This window comes from Setaria italica, chromosome V (genome assembly GCF_000263155.2).
Source record: "Setaria italica strain Yugu1 chromosome V, Setaria_italica_v2.0, whole genome shotgun sequence".
Classification (NCBI taxonomy): domain Eukaryota; kingdom Viridiplantae; phylum Streptophyta; class Magnoliopsida; order Poales; family Poaceae; genus Setaria; species Setaria italica.
This window is the reverse complement of record NC_028454.1, coordinates 26252437-26268662: the sequence shown is the minus strand read 5'-3', so window position 1 is coordinate 26268662 and position 16226 is coordinate 26252437. Positions and strand designations below refer to the sequence as shown.

The window sequence follows — 16226 nt, the reverse complement described above, 5'->3', positions numbered from 1 at the left end:
AAGCTGAAATTTATAGAGTTTTTCTCTAAAATTCTGTATGACAAAGTGAAGGCAAAGGAATTTTGTAGCACAATTGAAGCTGGTCTTAGTCACTTATATGATTTTTATGTTGAGGCTACTGGTGGTACTTCATCATATGGTGCTAGAAACAACAGTGATCAGCTTCCAATCGATATTGGAGAGCATGTCGTTGACATTTCTCACAGCTTAGTGTCACAGTTTGCTCTTCACCTCAAAGAGATCGAAACCAAGGAAATCAATTCAGAGTTATCAAGATATCTGAAAGATAATTGTGAGAAGAACATAGAACAGTTTGACATCTTGAATTGGTGGAAAGTGAACTCCAGTAAATATCCTGTATTGTCAAAAGTAGCCAAAGATGTTTTAGTGGTACAAGTGTCTACGGTAGCTTCAGAGTCTGCTTTTAGCACCAGTGGTCGAGTGGTTTCTCCCTTTCGGAGCTCTTTGTCATCCAAGATGGTCGAGGCACTGATATGTGCACAAAGCTGGCTACGTTCATCGCCCAGGAATGTGGATCTAGAAGAAATCATAAGAGATTTAAAAAATTGTGAAGCATTTGAAGAAGGTATCAATTATATTCATTTGTCATCAAGGTTTCCGATTACAACTTGTTAGCTTACATTAATCATCTCACTATTAGCTTATATTAATCATCTAACTGTAGAGCTTGCAAAGTTGAATTGTGGAGATTAGAGTTCCTTCCTGTCATTTGAAGCAAGAGGTATGTCACCAATCCTTTGGATGTGAGTCTGACATGTTAGGAACAGGCTCCTAGTTACATGCTTGCTCAACACTGTTGTTCTATTGTGTTTATTTGAACTACTTCATATTGCTTTATTTTGAATTGATGAGTGATTGTCTTCTCTATCTTCTCTATTTTTATTGTCTTATAGGTTGATTGAAGATGCATTCTTGTTCCTATCACTCACCAAGCAAGTGAATACGTTAAAATGGAAGTCTCACAAGCAACACTGGAAGTCTGTCATTTAGTATGATGATGGATAATTAGTGACATAAATTGAGTGGTTGTTTATTGTAATAATTTTATTTTGTAGCACATAATGTTACTACTAGATGCCCACTGCAGATTTGGACAAGGCCTTAATGGCGAATGGCCTGGGTATTATGTTAGTAAAGGCATTAACTTAAGTAAACAGATGAAGCTCTGCATTTAATTGGAGCAGCTTTGCATTTAACTGGAGCAGCTCTGCATTTAACTGATGAAGCCTGCGAACTGATTCCAAACCAATTAAACCGTTGAACCAGCCAGCCCAACCCGCTTAACCACCACTTGCTTACGGCACTCAGACCAGGCCAACCCAAGCAAACTGTCCACTGACGGGCTGGGCTCAAAAACTAGTGGAAACCGGTGTAACCCACGAGTGAACAGGGCTAGGGCAAGACTTCCCCGGATACATATGGTAGTCTACGATACATATATCTACAACTACCAAATATACTCTAACATCCCCTCGCAGTCACAGAGGGAGCACTGCAGACGGTGAGACTGGAGAAGAAGTGTTGGCGCTAAAAACCAGCCGATGATCTTCAGCATCGGACACACGACCCGGGAGAATATCCTTAGCTCCTGTTTGGGTTATCGCCCTGGTGCAGTTCGCGCGGCGTGCCAGTCAATCTGACCTGTTGATTGACAAGGAAAAGGATGTATTAAATTCCAAGGGTTTCGATCGGCTAAAGTTCCGATCTGTCTCGAGAAGCGTATCAGCGAATCGGCTGATTGACAAGGCTATAGAACAGTCGATAACCGTGCAGCGATTGTAAAGAAACTACTAGAGTAAGCTAAACAACGCTACTAATGCAGCACTTGAAATAGATCTAATCGGCTGTATAACAATGAATAAGAATAAGAGTAACAAAGTCGACAGTTCAAATCTCAAGCTGGATAACTGGTGATAAAACTAGAACAATAGATAAAACCTATAATTCTAGTAAATATCGATAACTTGTGAATAAATCTAAACGAAACAACAGCGATGCACCCGAAGTTAAAGCTTAGATATTACTCGATAAACGGATCTTACAGAATCGGTCGGAGATCGTGTCGATGCAACCCTACCAACCCATATGAACTCGTGAAAGAAAAGATGTATTGGCGAAGTCGCCGACTTGAAAGTAAAGTATGATAAAAAGTAAGTTGTTTGTATTGATTGATGTGTTCTTTTACAAATTTCTAAAGATGGTCATTTATAGCCTGTTACAACTGATTTCCTAACCGACTAGGATCTATCTCTAATTTTAAACGAAAATGAATATTTACAAACACAACTCGTATCGGAGTTGGTTATCATACTCCCACGGGCCAATCTTTCTCTATCTTCTTTTTCTAGCCCACCTTAAGCCCATATTGGCCCAATCGCTCCAGCCTTCCAATCGGCCGACCCCCACCAACTTCGTCTGCCAATCGCTCGAAACACTGTAGCGCCAATCGGCCGATTCCCAATCGTAACCTTTTAATCTGCCGCATCGGCCAATCCTTTCCTCTCTTGACGCCGATCCAAAATGTGTCAAAATCTGGCGTCAACACATGCCCCCAGTTTCAGAGTAAAACATAACTTTTACTTCAAAATTCTTTTTTAACTCTCCCTCCGAAACAAACGCGGCAAAAATCCCCTTCTGTTTCGCGGTTTTCTACCTGATGATTGCAATCTTTTCGAACTGGGTGCCTGAGACAACCGCTCCTCCGAAAGTCGTGTAGACGGCGCGGTAAAAATCCCACCTTTACCCCTTCTCTCGGACCGTCTTTAAATACCGGTGTTCTCTGCCGCTTCTTCTCCACGAGCTCAATAACTTTCTCTCCGGCAAATCACTTCCCATCTTCTCCCAGCGCCCCTTTGGCTTCCAGTCGCATCCTCCGGTGATCTTTCTTTCATCTACATCCCGCTTCATTTTCCCTCAATGGCGGCGCGATCGGCAACTCCACCAGCAATGGAGGCTCCGTCGGCAACTCCATCAGCAACGGCAGTTCCATCGGCGATCCCATCAGCAATGATGAGCTTCATTCCAGAGGTTAACATTTGAAACTTTTCCTCTTTACTTTTTACCACCCATGCTCCTTTTAGATCTATTCTTAGTTCTTTCTTTTTTGCCTTCCCTAGGCGGTCAGACAGCAAATCACCATCCGCCTTTCCGACGCACCTGGTCTTATCTGTTTAGGCCCTATGGGGAACCCAGACCCGACTGATTTGATCAATTTAGAAACCCATAGAATCCCTTTTAAGCAATCACCTATGGATTTGAGCCAGTGGTCAGGCACTTTTAGATCTTGGCCGAATGAGACTCCCGGCTGGAAAGAATGGTATCAAAGAATGGCCAAGTCCAAGAGAGTTCAATGGGACGAATTAAAAATCGGCCAGTGCATCAATCTATCTTTGTCCCAGATGGAGAAAAATGAATCCTTGGTGATAGCAGCCTCCTATTTTTGGTCTGACGCACTCAATGCGTTTCTCTTTGGGTACGGACCCATGACCCCAACTCTGGCCGATGTTCTGATGCTGACCGGTCTTGACATTTCCTCCCCCGATACACCCTTCAATTATCTGATCAAGCCGACCCATCGGTTGGAGACAAAAGGAATCGGCGGGTGGAAAGGGTATATCAACAGAAACATGAGGACCGGGATGATTTTGGAGAGAGAATACACATCCTTCTTGATGATGTGGCTGGAGAAGCACCTTTTCTACGGCAGAGCAGTCAGCCCTTCTTCCAACACACAAGCTCTGGCCGAAGCCCTGGCAAGAGGATCCACTATTCCTCTAGGGAAACATCTGTTAGGTTCGGCCTACCACATGATGCACCAGATTGCTATCAAACTGTCAAAGGGAGAGCTGATTGGTAATCCTGGTGGTCCCTAGTGGTTGATCACCCTCTGGCTCAACTTGTACATGAGCAAGGTCTTCCAGCAGCAGATAGAGACCAAGACTTTCCCAAACATCAAATCAGAGAAAAATCCTACAGTACGACGTCGGTGCACCTCTTTCGGCGAGGCAGCATCGGCCTTTCCTGGTTGCCAGTTCACCCCCACCTAGATAGCCGAGTATTTCAGATGCTTTTACAATGGCTTTAGTGAAGAAACTACCAGTTGGTATCCAAACCAGCGAACTGAGCTCCTTTTTGAGCTTCCCTTCTGCTTCAACTCGACGTCCAACTCCTTCGACAATGATCTTACAGACGCTTTGATCAAACCAGGGATTTTACCGGCGAACTGTTTCTTCACGATCTGATCTTGCTTGACAACGGAGGGCGGCAGATTAACTGGATCCGCCGTAGAGACGGAAGGCGCTGCCCCCGGCGGAGGTCATAGGCAACCTCCCCGGGGGCACGCTAGGAGGCCGTCGAGGGGGCGCACTGGATGCGCGCCGTGAAGGACGGCTGGTGGCACATGGGAGGCAGGGAAGACTAGCGGAAGCGGAAGGTTTGGCCTAGGATCTGAAACCTTAAACTCGTGATACCATGTAGGAAGAATAGAATTGAGTATAATAGATTGATTGTATTGCATTGAGCCTCTCAACCAGTATATATTGAGTGCAAGACTTGGGGGGCAAGGCTCCCCGAATACATATGGCAGTATACGATATATATATCTACAACTACTAAATATACTCGGACAACAACAATGAACGGAGGTTCGAAATGAACGAGTAGGATAGCTGCCCATTATATTAAAAAGAAGATGAAAGTTCAGATTGAACAAATAATAAAATGAAAAAATAACAACCCAACACCAAGCATCGAAACAAACATATTGCACAACTCAACACACCCCAAACATCAAGCCAGTATTCCAAACATTGCGCACCACTCAGTCCTCGCAAACTCCACAACTCACAGTCATCATTGGCCGCCACTTGACTGTTACATCCATCACCAGATGGAGACTTACCTCAAGCAGGTTCATGTACTATCACATCTAGTAGGTCATCAACACCTTCCCCAACCATGTTGATTAGGGCATTGTCCATCGCCTTCGCCCTTGTTGTCGTTGAGGTTGAACATCTCATTCAGAGCAGCGTCCACATCAGCTAGTAGATTGAACATGTCAACAAACTCTTGCAGCGCAACCTCATCATTTAAAATACCAAGTTTGCGACAAAGGTTACGTTGCACTCGCTGCATTTGATTAATCGAACGGTGGTGGAGAGACGCATGTTGTGTCGTACCGATGATATGTTGAAAGTGCGCTACTGGCGTCGGCGAGGAGCTGCCGTTGGTGTTGGATCCCTCTATGGTGCAGGTGCCACCTGGTCAGCAAGCTGCTGCAGCAAGGGCTGAGTCAGAGTCATGAAGAGGGTGCGCCACCTGCAGCTTCGCTGGCCGCTGCATCCCGGGTGGTGCCGTCTAGAAATGGAGGTTAACCTTTTTCAGTTTTGTTCTTTTCTCTTTCTTTTTTCTTAAACCTTGAGATTAGTAATTTGTTGTATTTGTAGTTTTTAAGTATTACATACACATGTAAAAATATTCAATATTTTTAAAACCTATTTCAACATGTTGAAAATTTTGTTCAGCATTTTAGAAAAATATTGAAACACGAACAGAATATTTTTTGAGGCAAAACACGAATAGAATATCTGAATTGTAAACCTTGTAACATCGGCCGAGGCTGAGAGCGTGAAGGTGCTATCAGCATCCCTACCGGGAACAGCAACAAAGGGATTGACAAGAAGATTAAAACAAATAGTACAATTTCTAATTTTCTAAACATGTAATATCCCATAATTGTTTGATTGATAACTTCAATAATTTAGCAATTAGCTTTCCATGTATTGTTATATATGAAAAAAAAGGAGCTTTTGAGAAGTGTCATCTGAAATCTTATATATCGTTTATTTGGCGCTGCGCTATAATTTATACCGCTTTATTTTGTGGATCCAGAACGTCTCACCTAATATTTTTTTTACTTTTTTCATTAGCATAAAAAAATATTTTTTCCACCATCATCCAGGACTCACCTTCCAAATAAAAATTGAACACCGATGTTTTGGCCTCATATATTTGTAGTCACTTCTGAATTAGATTGGCAACTAGTAACAAGTTGTGTCTTCTTCTCGATCTTATCATCTCTCGTGCTCATATGTCTATAACATGTTATTTTCCTGCTGAGTATCATAATTTTTAGCCATTCTACTCCCTCCGTTCCTAATCGTAGGTTGTTTTGACTTTCCTAGATTCATAGATATTATTATACATCTAGATATGTTAAAAAAGCTATGACGACCTACAATTTGGAACGAAGGTATGATACAAAATAGAAAAGTAATGTTTCCAGAAAGCTAACACTTGCCGAATCTGGAAGTGCAGATTGTTCAGCTCAGTTTGAAACATCCTGTGGACTGCATTTGTGGTAAATACCACATGCTACTCTTCAGACTCAATATATATAATTAAGTCCTAATATTATTTACCATTGTAGGCACTACAGTAATGTATATGACACCCAAAGATATGTTCATCAGCGTTCAACAACATTCAACACTAGAACAATATTAAGTGTCAGCACGGACATGGACTGGCATTTTCCCGGCCTCTAGATAAAAATTTTTGCACGATTTTCTGACTGATGACTGTCATACGGCGGTGGACATCTGCTGGACCTTGGCGTTGCCGTCGACGAATCGCCTCCAGTACCAGTGGTTGCCCCAGATGGTGTCCATCTCCTCGATGGGGATGCCCTTGGTCTCCGGCAGGAAGAAGTAGACGAAGAGCGTCATGACCACCTCCCAGGCTCCGAAGAAGTAGAAGAGCCCGAACTTGAGGCGGCAGAGCAGCATGAGGAAGATCTGCGCGATGACGAAGGTGAAGACCATGTTGAAGACCACCACCGCGCTCTGCGCCGCCGACCTGATCTCCAGCGGGAAGATCTCGCTCGGCACCAGCCATCCCAGCGGGCCCCACGACCACGCGAACGCCGACACGAACACGCAGATGCACAGCACCACCCCGATCGCGTACGGCCGCGAGATCTCCGCCACGCCGCTCGTCCCGAACTTGATCGCGATCAGCGTCCCAAGCACGAACTGCATGTTACAGTAGTGTTATTTGATATCGACAATGCTATTATTGCAGCGATCGAGTTAAAAAAGGAAATGATTTTGTAGGTACCTGGGCGATGATCATCTGTGCGCCGCCCTGGAGGAGGAGCTTGCGGCGGCCGAGGCGGTCGACGGTGGCGATGGAGACGAAGGTGGCGAACATGTTGACGAGGCCGGTGATGACGGCGGACATGAGCGAGGCGGTGCCGCCGAAGCCGATGGTCTTGAAGAGCACGGGGGCGTAGAACATGACGACGTTGATGCCCGTGAGCTGCTGCAGCGTCGGGATGATGATGGCCATGGCCAGCTGCGGCCGGTACCGGCGCTGCAGGAGGGTGCTCCAGGGGTTCCCGATGGCCGCGCTGGCCTCGCTGGCGGCGACGAGGTCGTCGAACTCGAGGCCCACGTCGTCGGTGCCCCGGATGCGGCGGAGCATGGCGCGGGCCCTGTCCGGCTTGCCGCGGGCCACGAGGGAGTTGGGCGTGTCGGGGAGGAAGATGGAGCCGCCGACCATGATCACGGCCGGGACGGCGGCGAGCCCGAGGCCGATGCGCCAGCCCCAGCCACCGGCGATCTTGGCCGTGAAGTAGTTGATGAGGTTCGCGGCCAGGATGCCGATGGTGATCATCAGCTGGAAGCTGATGTTGAGCATGCCGCGCATCTTCGCCGGCGCCATCTCAGACAGGTACAGCGGAACGGACTGCATGCACGGAGGAATTATTTTCACATCACAGATGAATACACGTGGCATGCAAATTAGATCCAATTTCCTTTCTAAAATACTATCTGATCCGATCTTAATTATAGCAGATCTCATCCGGTTGGCGATTCTACTGATGAGTAGGAAGCCGTTACGCATGCATGCATGGATGCATGCAATGCAAAAAAAAAAAGAAAAGAAAATCGATCGATTCGATGGTGCTCACCTGATTGCTGAAGCCGACGCCGATGCCGAGGAAGATCCTCCCGACTATGAGCATGGCGACGTTCTGAGCGAACCCGTTGAGGATGGCACCGACGAGGAAGATGACGCCGCCGCCGAGCATGGAGACCCTGCGGCCGCAGCTCTTGGTGATGTACCCGGCGAAGAGGGATGCGACGAGCGCGGCGAGGTAGAGCGAGGAGGTGAAGAGCGTGAGCAGCGTGCTGTCGAACTTGCAGTACTGGTTGGTCTCCACCACCTCCTGCTCCTTGGCGTACACCGACGGGAAGAACTTGATCAGGAACGGGTCCATGGAGGTCACGCCGCCTGCATCGCATTTGCATCGCATCAGGAACAGTTCATGCATGGCGAACGCAACAGATCCATGCATGGTCGATGGAACTTACCGGAGATGCCGATGTCGTATCCGAAGATGAGGCCGCCGGAGGAGGCGACGAGGCAGGCGAGGAAGACGAAGACCGTCATCTTCCCGGGGTACTGCTTGCCCTTCTCGGTGAAGCTGCCGCCCGCCATGATCGATCTCGATGCGCCGAAACAACTCCCGGAAAGCAGAGAGAGGGAGGAGGAATTGGCAGTCGAGTTAACGTAGGTATTTATATGGAGTAGAAGGGAGTTAGAAAGAGATAATAGAGGCCTATCCTATCTTATCCAGTCTAATCCCAAAGTAAATCCATCCAGCAAGAGTTGTAGCTAGTACTGTCTATTAATTAAAAGGTTTTTGGATAATGACCGTACACATACTACTCGTTGCCAGCTACTAGTACTAATAGCTCGATCCGTTATCCCATCCTACCGCTAGGACGCGTGCGACCGAGTCCCTCGGACCCACGGTAACAAACTCTCATAAAAAACGGTCGGTCCCTCGCCGCCACGATCCATCTCCCTCTCATCTCATCTCGTCCGCGTGCAGCAAAATAGGATCCATCTCCTCTACACTTCGCTGACGCCGCACTCTACGTTACAGAGGAGATCGCGCCCATGGATATAGGGCTCCACGTCAGAATATGATACGGATGAGAATTGGCTCCTCCGTTCGATTGGTTTAGCATGCTTTCGGTTTAGGGAGTTCTTCCCTAGTCTCTAATTTTGTACCGCTAAGGTTAATTTATCATTAGATGTATCAAAACAACCATGAAAAAAAAAATCAATGTGTTTTTAATACGTCTCATGACGTCCGCTATCACACCATAAATTTTTAATCCAAAACTCTCACTTGTGTGTGGAGAAATAAAAGAACCTTATTAACCGATAGGTTGGACCAATTGAAATAGTAGGGGAGAATTTAAAAAAAATGTTAAGGACTTATCTGGATTTAGGTTAAACTTGGCGAGTAATTTGAACTTTTATCTTTGGAGTAACCTATAATTGTAAGCTCTGATATAATGTTTTCCATAGAAATCAGGGGGTGTTCTGTAATAATATTTCGTTTCAAAGATTTTACTTTTTTTAATCTATAATTGTAAGTAGCGTATAAACTTGTGCAAAAACATACATATATACCAACCAGGATGTGGATGCATAGCAAAACGCGTCTGATATTGAAGACGAGAAATGCAGAAGCAGTAACTGGGCTTACGGAGATAATGCTAGGCCCCATTTGCGAGCTTTTGATGGGCTTTATTGGCTCTTCATCGGTGGGCTGATTCATCATCGAAGGGAGAGAGCACGACGGAGAATTAATTCCTATCCATCTTCCGCCGGAAATTCTTTGAAGTTACCGTTCGAGATTCCTACAAAGAACGAGATCCATAAGATCTACATCAAACCCAAACCTTAGCTCCCTCTCCTGCCTGCACTGCCACCCCCACGCAGGTCCCGCCACGCCGCCATCTCCTCCCTCCCCTGCCTACGCTGCCGCCCCGTCGCGCACCCGTGTGCTGCTGCTCAGCGCCGCCGCGCCTCCCCACGCTATCGCTAGCCGCCGGTGCCGGAAAAGAAAGTTGGATTCAACTTTTTTTCTAAAAAAATGTTGGATTCAACTTTTTTAAAGAAATATTGGCTCAACTTTTTTCAAATAAATGTTGGCTCAACTTTTTTTCAAGAAATGTTGGTCCAACTTTTTCTAAAAACTGTTGACAATATTTTTTCAGTTAAATGTGTTTTGGTGGACTTTCGGTAGTCATGCGTATAGTTGCTGTGCTAGATGATGCACAATTTGCTGGGTCATCTCTTATACATCTTTCATAAGATGTATAGGAGCCTCCGAGCATGATGTACTGCCGAAAGCCCAACCCAGTAGAAGAAGAAAGTAGAAATGGAACATAACGTACTGGTGCTCCCGCGGGTTCGTGTACTCCACACTACCATTCAAAAAACCCACCACTAGGTGCACATGAAAAATTGCAACAAAAATATGTACCATCATGCAAATTTTGAGTTGCAATGGATACTTGTGCTGGGAGAAAAAAAAATGAAACCAGCCTTCAAACAGTAACGGGTTTCGGGTTGAAAAACAGTGCAACCCGCACTATTCATAGGCTGATTTTTCTTTTTTGTTTATCCTTGAACAAAAAATTTTTCAACACCAAAATTTGCATGAACATAGATCCTACATCGTCTATGCATCTATATTTTTGGTTGAATTTTTCCATGCACCATTTGCATTTATTTTCTTTGGGAGTACGGGAGCACCTAAAGGTGCTGGAGCACCAGAACTGCTCTCCGCAAGGGACGTCTCTTCTTCGACACCGCGCATTTCCACGGTCCCACCACACAGGTGCTCCGCCCTGCAGCCGCCCGCCGTCACGGGCTCGCGGCGATCTGGTGCCATGCAGGCAGCGATGAGGTTCATTGAGTTCGATACTGCATTCCACCACCGATTAGGAAGCCTCACGTCGTCCCTACTCCCTAGCGCCGCTATGGCCCCCACCAAGTTACAGCAAAACACCCTTGCTCGCTCGCCGGCATCTCTACTACAGCGAATGCCAGCCGTGTAGTGGCAGCTCAATGCACTTGAGATCCGCATTTTCCATGGAAGTTTTGACATCGTCAAGGTAATCATCCCTTTTATTTGCTCTCGTTTATTTTTCGCTTTACAGAATCTTGACTAGAAATTGGGTAAAGGTTCATTCTCCATTTCAAAAATGTGCTTATGCATCTTCAGAAATAGAGAGGAAAATGTATTCTTTTAGATGGTGACACACAATTTTGTTTTCCAAAACTTGACCATATGCGTGCTACGAAAGAAAGACAAATTACTTATTATTTTTCTTCACAATAATGATAGACTCTTTGTATTTTTTTTTCACAGAAGGCGTATGGTCAAACTTTTTCGTGAAATTTTGTGTCAATATAATTATCCATTATCTACTTGTAGGCATTTTTTCCATAAATTTTAGAAACACTCAAAGTGCATTTTGTGTGTATATTTTAAATGGGGGTATAGATGAGCCTATGCTCGGTCTAGCTGCACTTGTAGAAATTGTGCTTGAACCCCTGCGCGTCCATCCATTCGCATAGTAAATATACAATACCTAGGATTGGGAATAAACATTGACATGATTGGCTACACTATACAGGATGCTCCTGTGGAGTTTTCCACCTAGTACTGAATATTTGACACACTGGGTCACTGGTTGCGCCAACAGATCATGTTCCTTTTTGATGAGGAGTGCAGCAAAGAAGGCTAGTGGTGGACCCAATGAATTTATAGAGCCTGGGTAGAGTACACTCGGCAGACTGAGCAGTCAGCTTCGTGCGCTCACGTGGTGCAAGAAGCACATAGCACATATAGCTAAAGAGATGAAGACTAGAATAGTTAGGCATCTTATTCGTAAGTAGCTGTAGCACAGCCTCAGCCTAAAAATGCGAAACAGAAGAAGCGAGCATAAAAGCATGAGCGGTCTCAAGAAGATGACGATGCTTGCGCTCAGCCACACCACTCTGAGCATGGGCACTAGGATAAGAAAACTGAGCAAGAGTGCTTTGCTCAGAGAGAACCTGACTAAGAGCTACAGAAAGATACTCGCCTGCAGAATTAACACGAAAAACATGAATAGAGGTGTCAAAATGAGTGCGAATCATAACAGTAAAAGTCTGTAGATAGATAAGATCTCACTATGATGTTTCATAAAGTAAATCCATGTATGATGAGAAAAATCATCTATGAATATAATATAGTATCAATAGTCCCCTTTAGAGACAAAAGAACCAAGACCTAGACATCCGAATGAACAAGATCAAAAGGACGCTGCGACACAGACTCACTAGAATGATAGGGAAGTTGAATCTGCTTGCCCAACCAACAACCCTAACACTGAGCTAAACACTCATGACCTGAAACTTACCCTAAAAGACCATGATCAATCAAACTAGACAGACGAGAGCCACATAGATGACCCAAACAATGATGCCACTGATCAAACGATGAGGTCGACAAAGCAGCCAAAGTGGAGCCAACTAGACTGACGGGCACAGTGGAAGGAAGATGAAGCTAGTCAAGCTCCCAAAGATGCTAGGAATCATGATGACGAGGGCTAGTACCAACCAGCTGACCTGTGCGACGATCCTGAACATAGTAAAAATTAGGATCAAGAATAACACAACAGTCATGATCAGTGAGCTGGCCAGCGGACATGAGTTGCATGGTCACATCGAGAACATAAGAGACATCAGGGACGTGAAAAGAATCAGATAGAAGAGTGCCATGTCCTACAATGGGAAGAGAAGAACTATCGGTTGTATGAACAGTGGGAGAACTAGATGGAGAACATATGGAAGAAAGATAGGTGCAATAAGGAGTCATATGAAACGAAGCACTAGAATCAAGAATCCATGGACAAGTACCTGGAGTAGACGTGGAAGGTAGTCCCGGAGTACCTGAAGACTGAGAAGCAGCAGCAGAACCTGTAGGTGTAGAAGGCTGAGTCACAGAACCCGTAGCTCCTAGTGGCGTAGAGGAGACAAGGTGGCTGAGCAACCTGATAATCTCCTGTGTCTCAGAACCAGCAGAAATCCTTTGAGGACCTCCAGAATCAGAACCACTAGTACCCTATGAAGAACGATCACCTCGACAAGACTGAGCCTTCTTCTTCCTGTAACAATATGCCTCCACATGGTTATCCTTACCACACCAGTCACATTTAAGACCTCCACCCCCTCGACTCTCAGAAGAAGGCACCATAGGTGGAGGAACAGCAGGTCAAGTGGAGGAGCTGGCGGCCAAAACTGAAGAGTACCACAACAATCTAGTAGCAAGAAGGTGAGTCTCCTCATTACGATAAGCAGAAAGAGCCTCCGTCAGAGAGACACAAGGATGTCAAGCAAGCAGCTGTGCACGAAGTGGCTCAAACTCATCCTGAAGACACGTTAAGAAGTTGTAGGTGCAACGAAGCTCAAGGGCCTGCTGCTAACCCAGGCGGGACTGACAAAGTGCTAGGTGACAACTAAGGACCAAGAGTGTTAATCTGGCGCCAAATAGCAGAAATCTGAGCGTAGAAGTTATCAACTGTACCATCACCCTATCGAACAAGCTCCTCCTGACGAATGGTTGCAAGAAAAGTAGACTGACCAGTGAGCTCATAGTGCTTATGAAGAAAGGCCCACATGAGATGTGCAAAGTCAAGCTCAACAATATCAGCCGAAACCCTATCCTCCATGCTAGCAACAAGAATAGAAGCAGTTCGAGCATCCTCATCAACCCATGTCCTGTATGCAGTAAACTGAGACTCATACAATGCAAGACCATCATCATAATTAGCAAGCAGTTTTGCCACATCCGCATCGTAAGCAGCAAACAACTGATCCATCTCTTCAGCCGTAGCCTTCTCTGGAATCACAAGCTTCTCAAGAATCACTGGGTATATAGGAGCAGTGGGATGAGGTGGACAAGGCAACTCGCTAGTCAAAAACTCCCAAAGACGAAGACCACGCATATGAATCCATAGACGAGGAACCCAATCTCGATAGTTGGTGCCATTGAACAGCACTGGACAACGTAGCACTCGAACACCACCAGGCGAAGGAGCCAAAGAAGGAGCCACGACGACGGCAAGAGCACAAGTAGAGCAGCGGCGGGCGACGGCGAGAGCGCAGAGAAACAGCGATGCTCGCGGTTTTTTTCTTTTCTTTTCTTTTTTTACTCGACCCTTATCCACGGACTCGTTTCAACTGAATGAGCCCGTGTGGAGCGAACCGACCCGCATGAACGAGCGGTGGGCGGGTGGCCGGACCTGCACGAACTCCCTGCCCTTGTAGTATTTGCATTCCTTGCTCACAAGTGCTGGAAAACAAGGATAACAATCGATGCAGTGGAGAAGTTCCTCTGGATGCAACAAATGCTTGGTCCAATTAGGTTTGCCTATACTGATATCACTGCCATCACTAGCCATTTTAGAGACAAGCTGGGTGAGGGAGGATATGGCTCCGTATACAAGGTTGTGCTACTCCCAGGCAATGTGCTGGTAGCCGTCGAGATGGTGGGAAACTCCAATTGCAATGGGGATGAATTCATCAGCGAGGTCTCGACGATTGGTAGGATCCACCACATCAATGTGGTTCATCTTGTGGGCTTCTGTGCATAGGAAATGAGGAGGGTGCTTGTCTACGAGTACATGCTCCGTGGTTCTCTGGACAAGTACATTTTCTCATCCGAGAGAAGTTTCTCTTGGGATAAGCTTAATGAGATTGCTTTGGGCATTGCTACAGGGATCAACTACTTACATCGGGGATGTGATATGCAGATCCTTCACTTTGATATCAAGCCACACAATATCCTTCTCGATAGCAATTTTGTCCCAAAAGTTGCTGATTTTTAGCCTTGCTAAGTTGTACCCAAGGGACAAGAGCTTTGTGCCAGTGAGCACCTTAAGGGAACTATTGGGTACATTGCTCCTGAAATGATATCTCGTAGCTTTGGTGTGATTTCAAGCAAATCTGATGTTTATAGCTTTGGTATGCTTTTGCTGGAGATGGCTGGAGGGCGGAGGAATGCAGACCCGAACGTAGCAAAATCAAGCCAGGCATACTACCCGTCGTGGGTGTATGATCAGCTAGCTAAACAAGAAGCCGGTGAGATACCTTCCGCTGTTGTTGCTTATATGCATGTGTTGGAGAGGATGTGCATTGTTGGGCTACGGTGCATTCAGATGAAGCCTCACGATCGCCCGACCATGAGTGGGGTCATAGAGATGCTTGAATGTGGCACAGATGGCCTACAAATGCCTTCTAGGCCATTCTTCTGTGACGATGATCATATCGCTACAGCGGAATCTTACCATTTCTTTTCTGATCTGATGACCGCAATCTCGGAGGAAGATGAGTGAAACATTTATAAATATTTGTGGTCTGGAAATAAGATCTGGCAAAGCGCTAGCTTGTGAAACGCTGAAGTTGCAACAGCCGATCAATAGCTTGTGATCCTGTAAGCCTTTTCATGATTATACTATAAATTTGTGGTATGGTAATAATCCGCTATCTTTCCTGAGTTCAGACTTCCTGATTTCTGTAAAGATACTAAGGCCCCGTTTGGTAGAGCTTCGGCTTCTCATAAAACGGCTTCGGCTTCGGCTTCTTCGGTGGAGTGGCTTTTTTAGTGAAGCTGGAGCCGTTTTGCAAAACGTTTGGTAAAACGGCTTCTCAATGGCAATATATGTAATTTTATGATCACTTAATGCTTGGAGAGAGAGGAGAAGCCGGTGAAGCCACTTTTTTCGGCTTCTCCTCTCTAGTGTAAGCCGTTTTGCGGCTTCTCCTCGGCTTTGGTGGTGAAGCCGTTTTGAAATTGACCCTTTGGTAGGGCTTCATCAAAAGCCGGTGGAGAAGCACTTTGAGAAGCCCTACCAAACGGGACATAAATGTGAAAAATATGTATAATATTAGATGGAGAATTGTGTCTGCTCGCTTTATTTTTTTCCCCTCGAAGAGATATGCATCGTGGAAGTCTGATACTGCCAAATGCATTTACAGAGATTCAATTGGATATTGGCAAATGCACCCTAAAAAAATATTGGCTGAAAAAAGGTACATACTCCCTTTGCCCTAAATTACTTTTCGTTTTGATTTTGTTGGTACGTAACTTTTAATATGCACCTAGATATATATACTATATCTAGATACATAGCAAAAGCAATGTATCTAGAAAAGCTAAAATGAATTGTAATTTAGGACGGAGTAGCTTGTTAACCAGCCTAAAAAAATTGCACGGCCAACATCATGTATCAAGTCAATCATTTGATCACTACTACTATCTATGGGGGTATATGTGTGTGGTGCTGGAC

The 16226-nt window shown here is 45.5% G+C and overlaps 1 protein-coding gene and 1 pseudogene across 1 annotated transcript; one reads left to right on the top strand and one right to left on the bottom strand.

Annotated features, from left to right (window-relative positions):
* Positions 1-6538: 6538 nt before the first annotated feature.
* On the bottom strand, positions 6539-8302 carry LOC101765431 (sugar transport protein MST8). Its single transcript, XM_022827204.1, has 3 exons — positions 7994-8302; positions 7138-7767; positions 6539-7052 (listed from the first exon to the last, which is right to left on the bottom strand). The coding sequence occupies exons 1-3, from the start codon at positions 8300-8302 to the stop codon at positions 6603-6605; spliced, it is 1389 nt and encodes a 462-aa protein (XP_022682939.1). The 3' UTR covers positions 6539-6602.
* A 5751-nt stretch (positions 8303-14053) lies between these two features.
* On the top strand, positions 14054-14850 carry LOC101771917 (annotated as a pseudogene).
* Positions 14851-16226: the final 1376 nt, after the last annotated feature.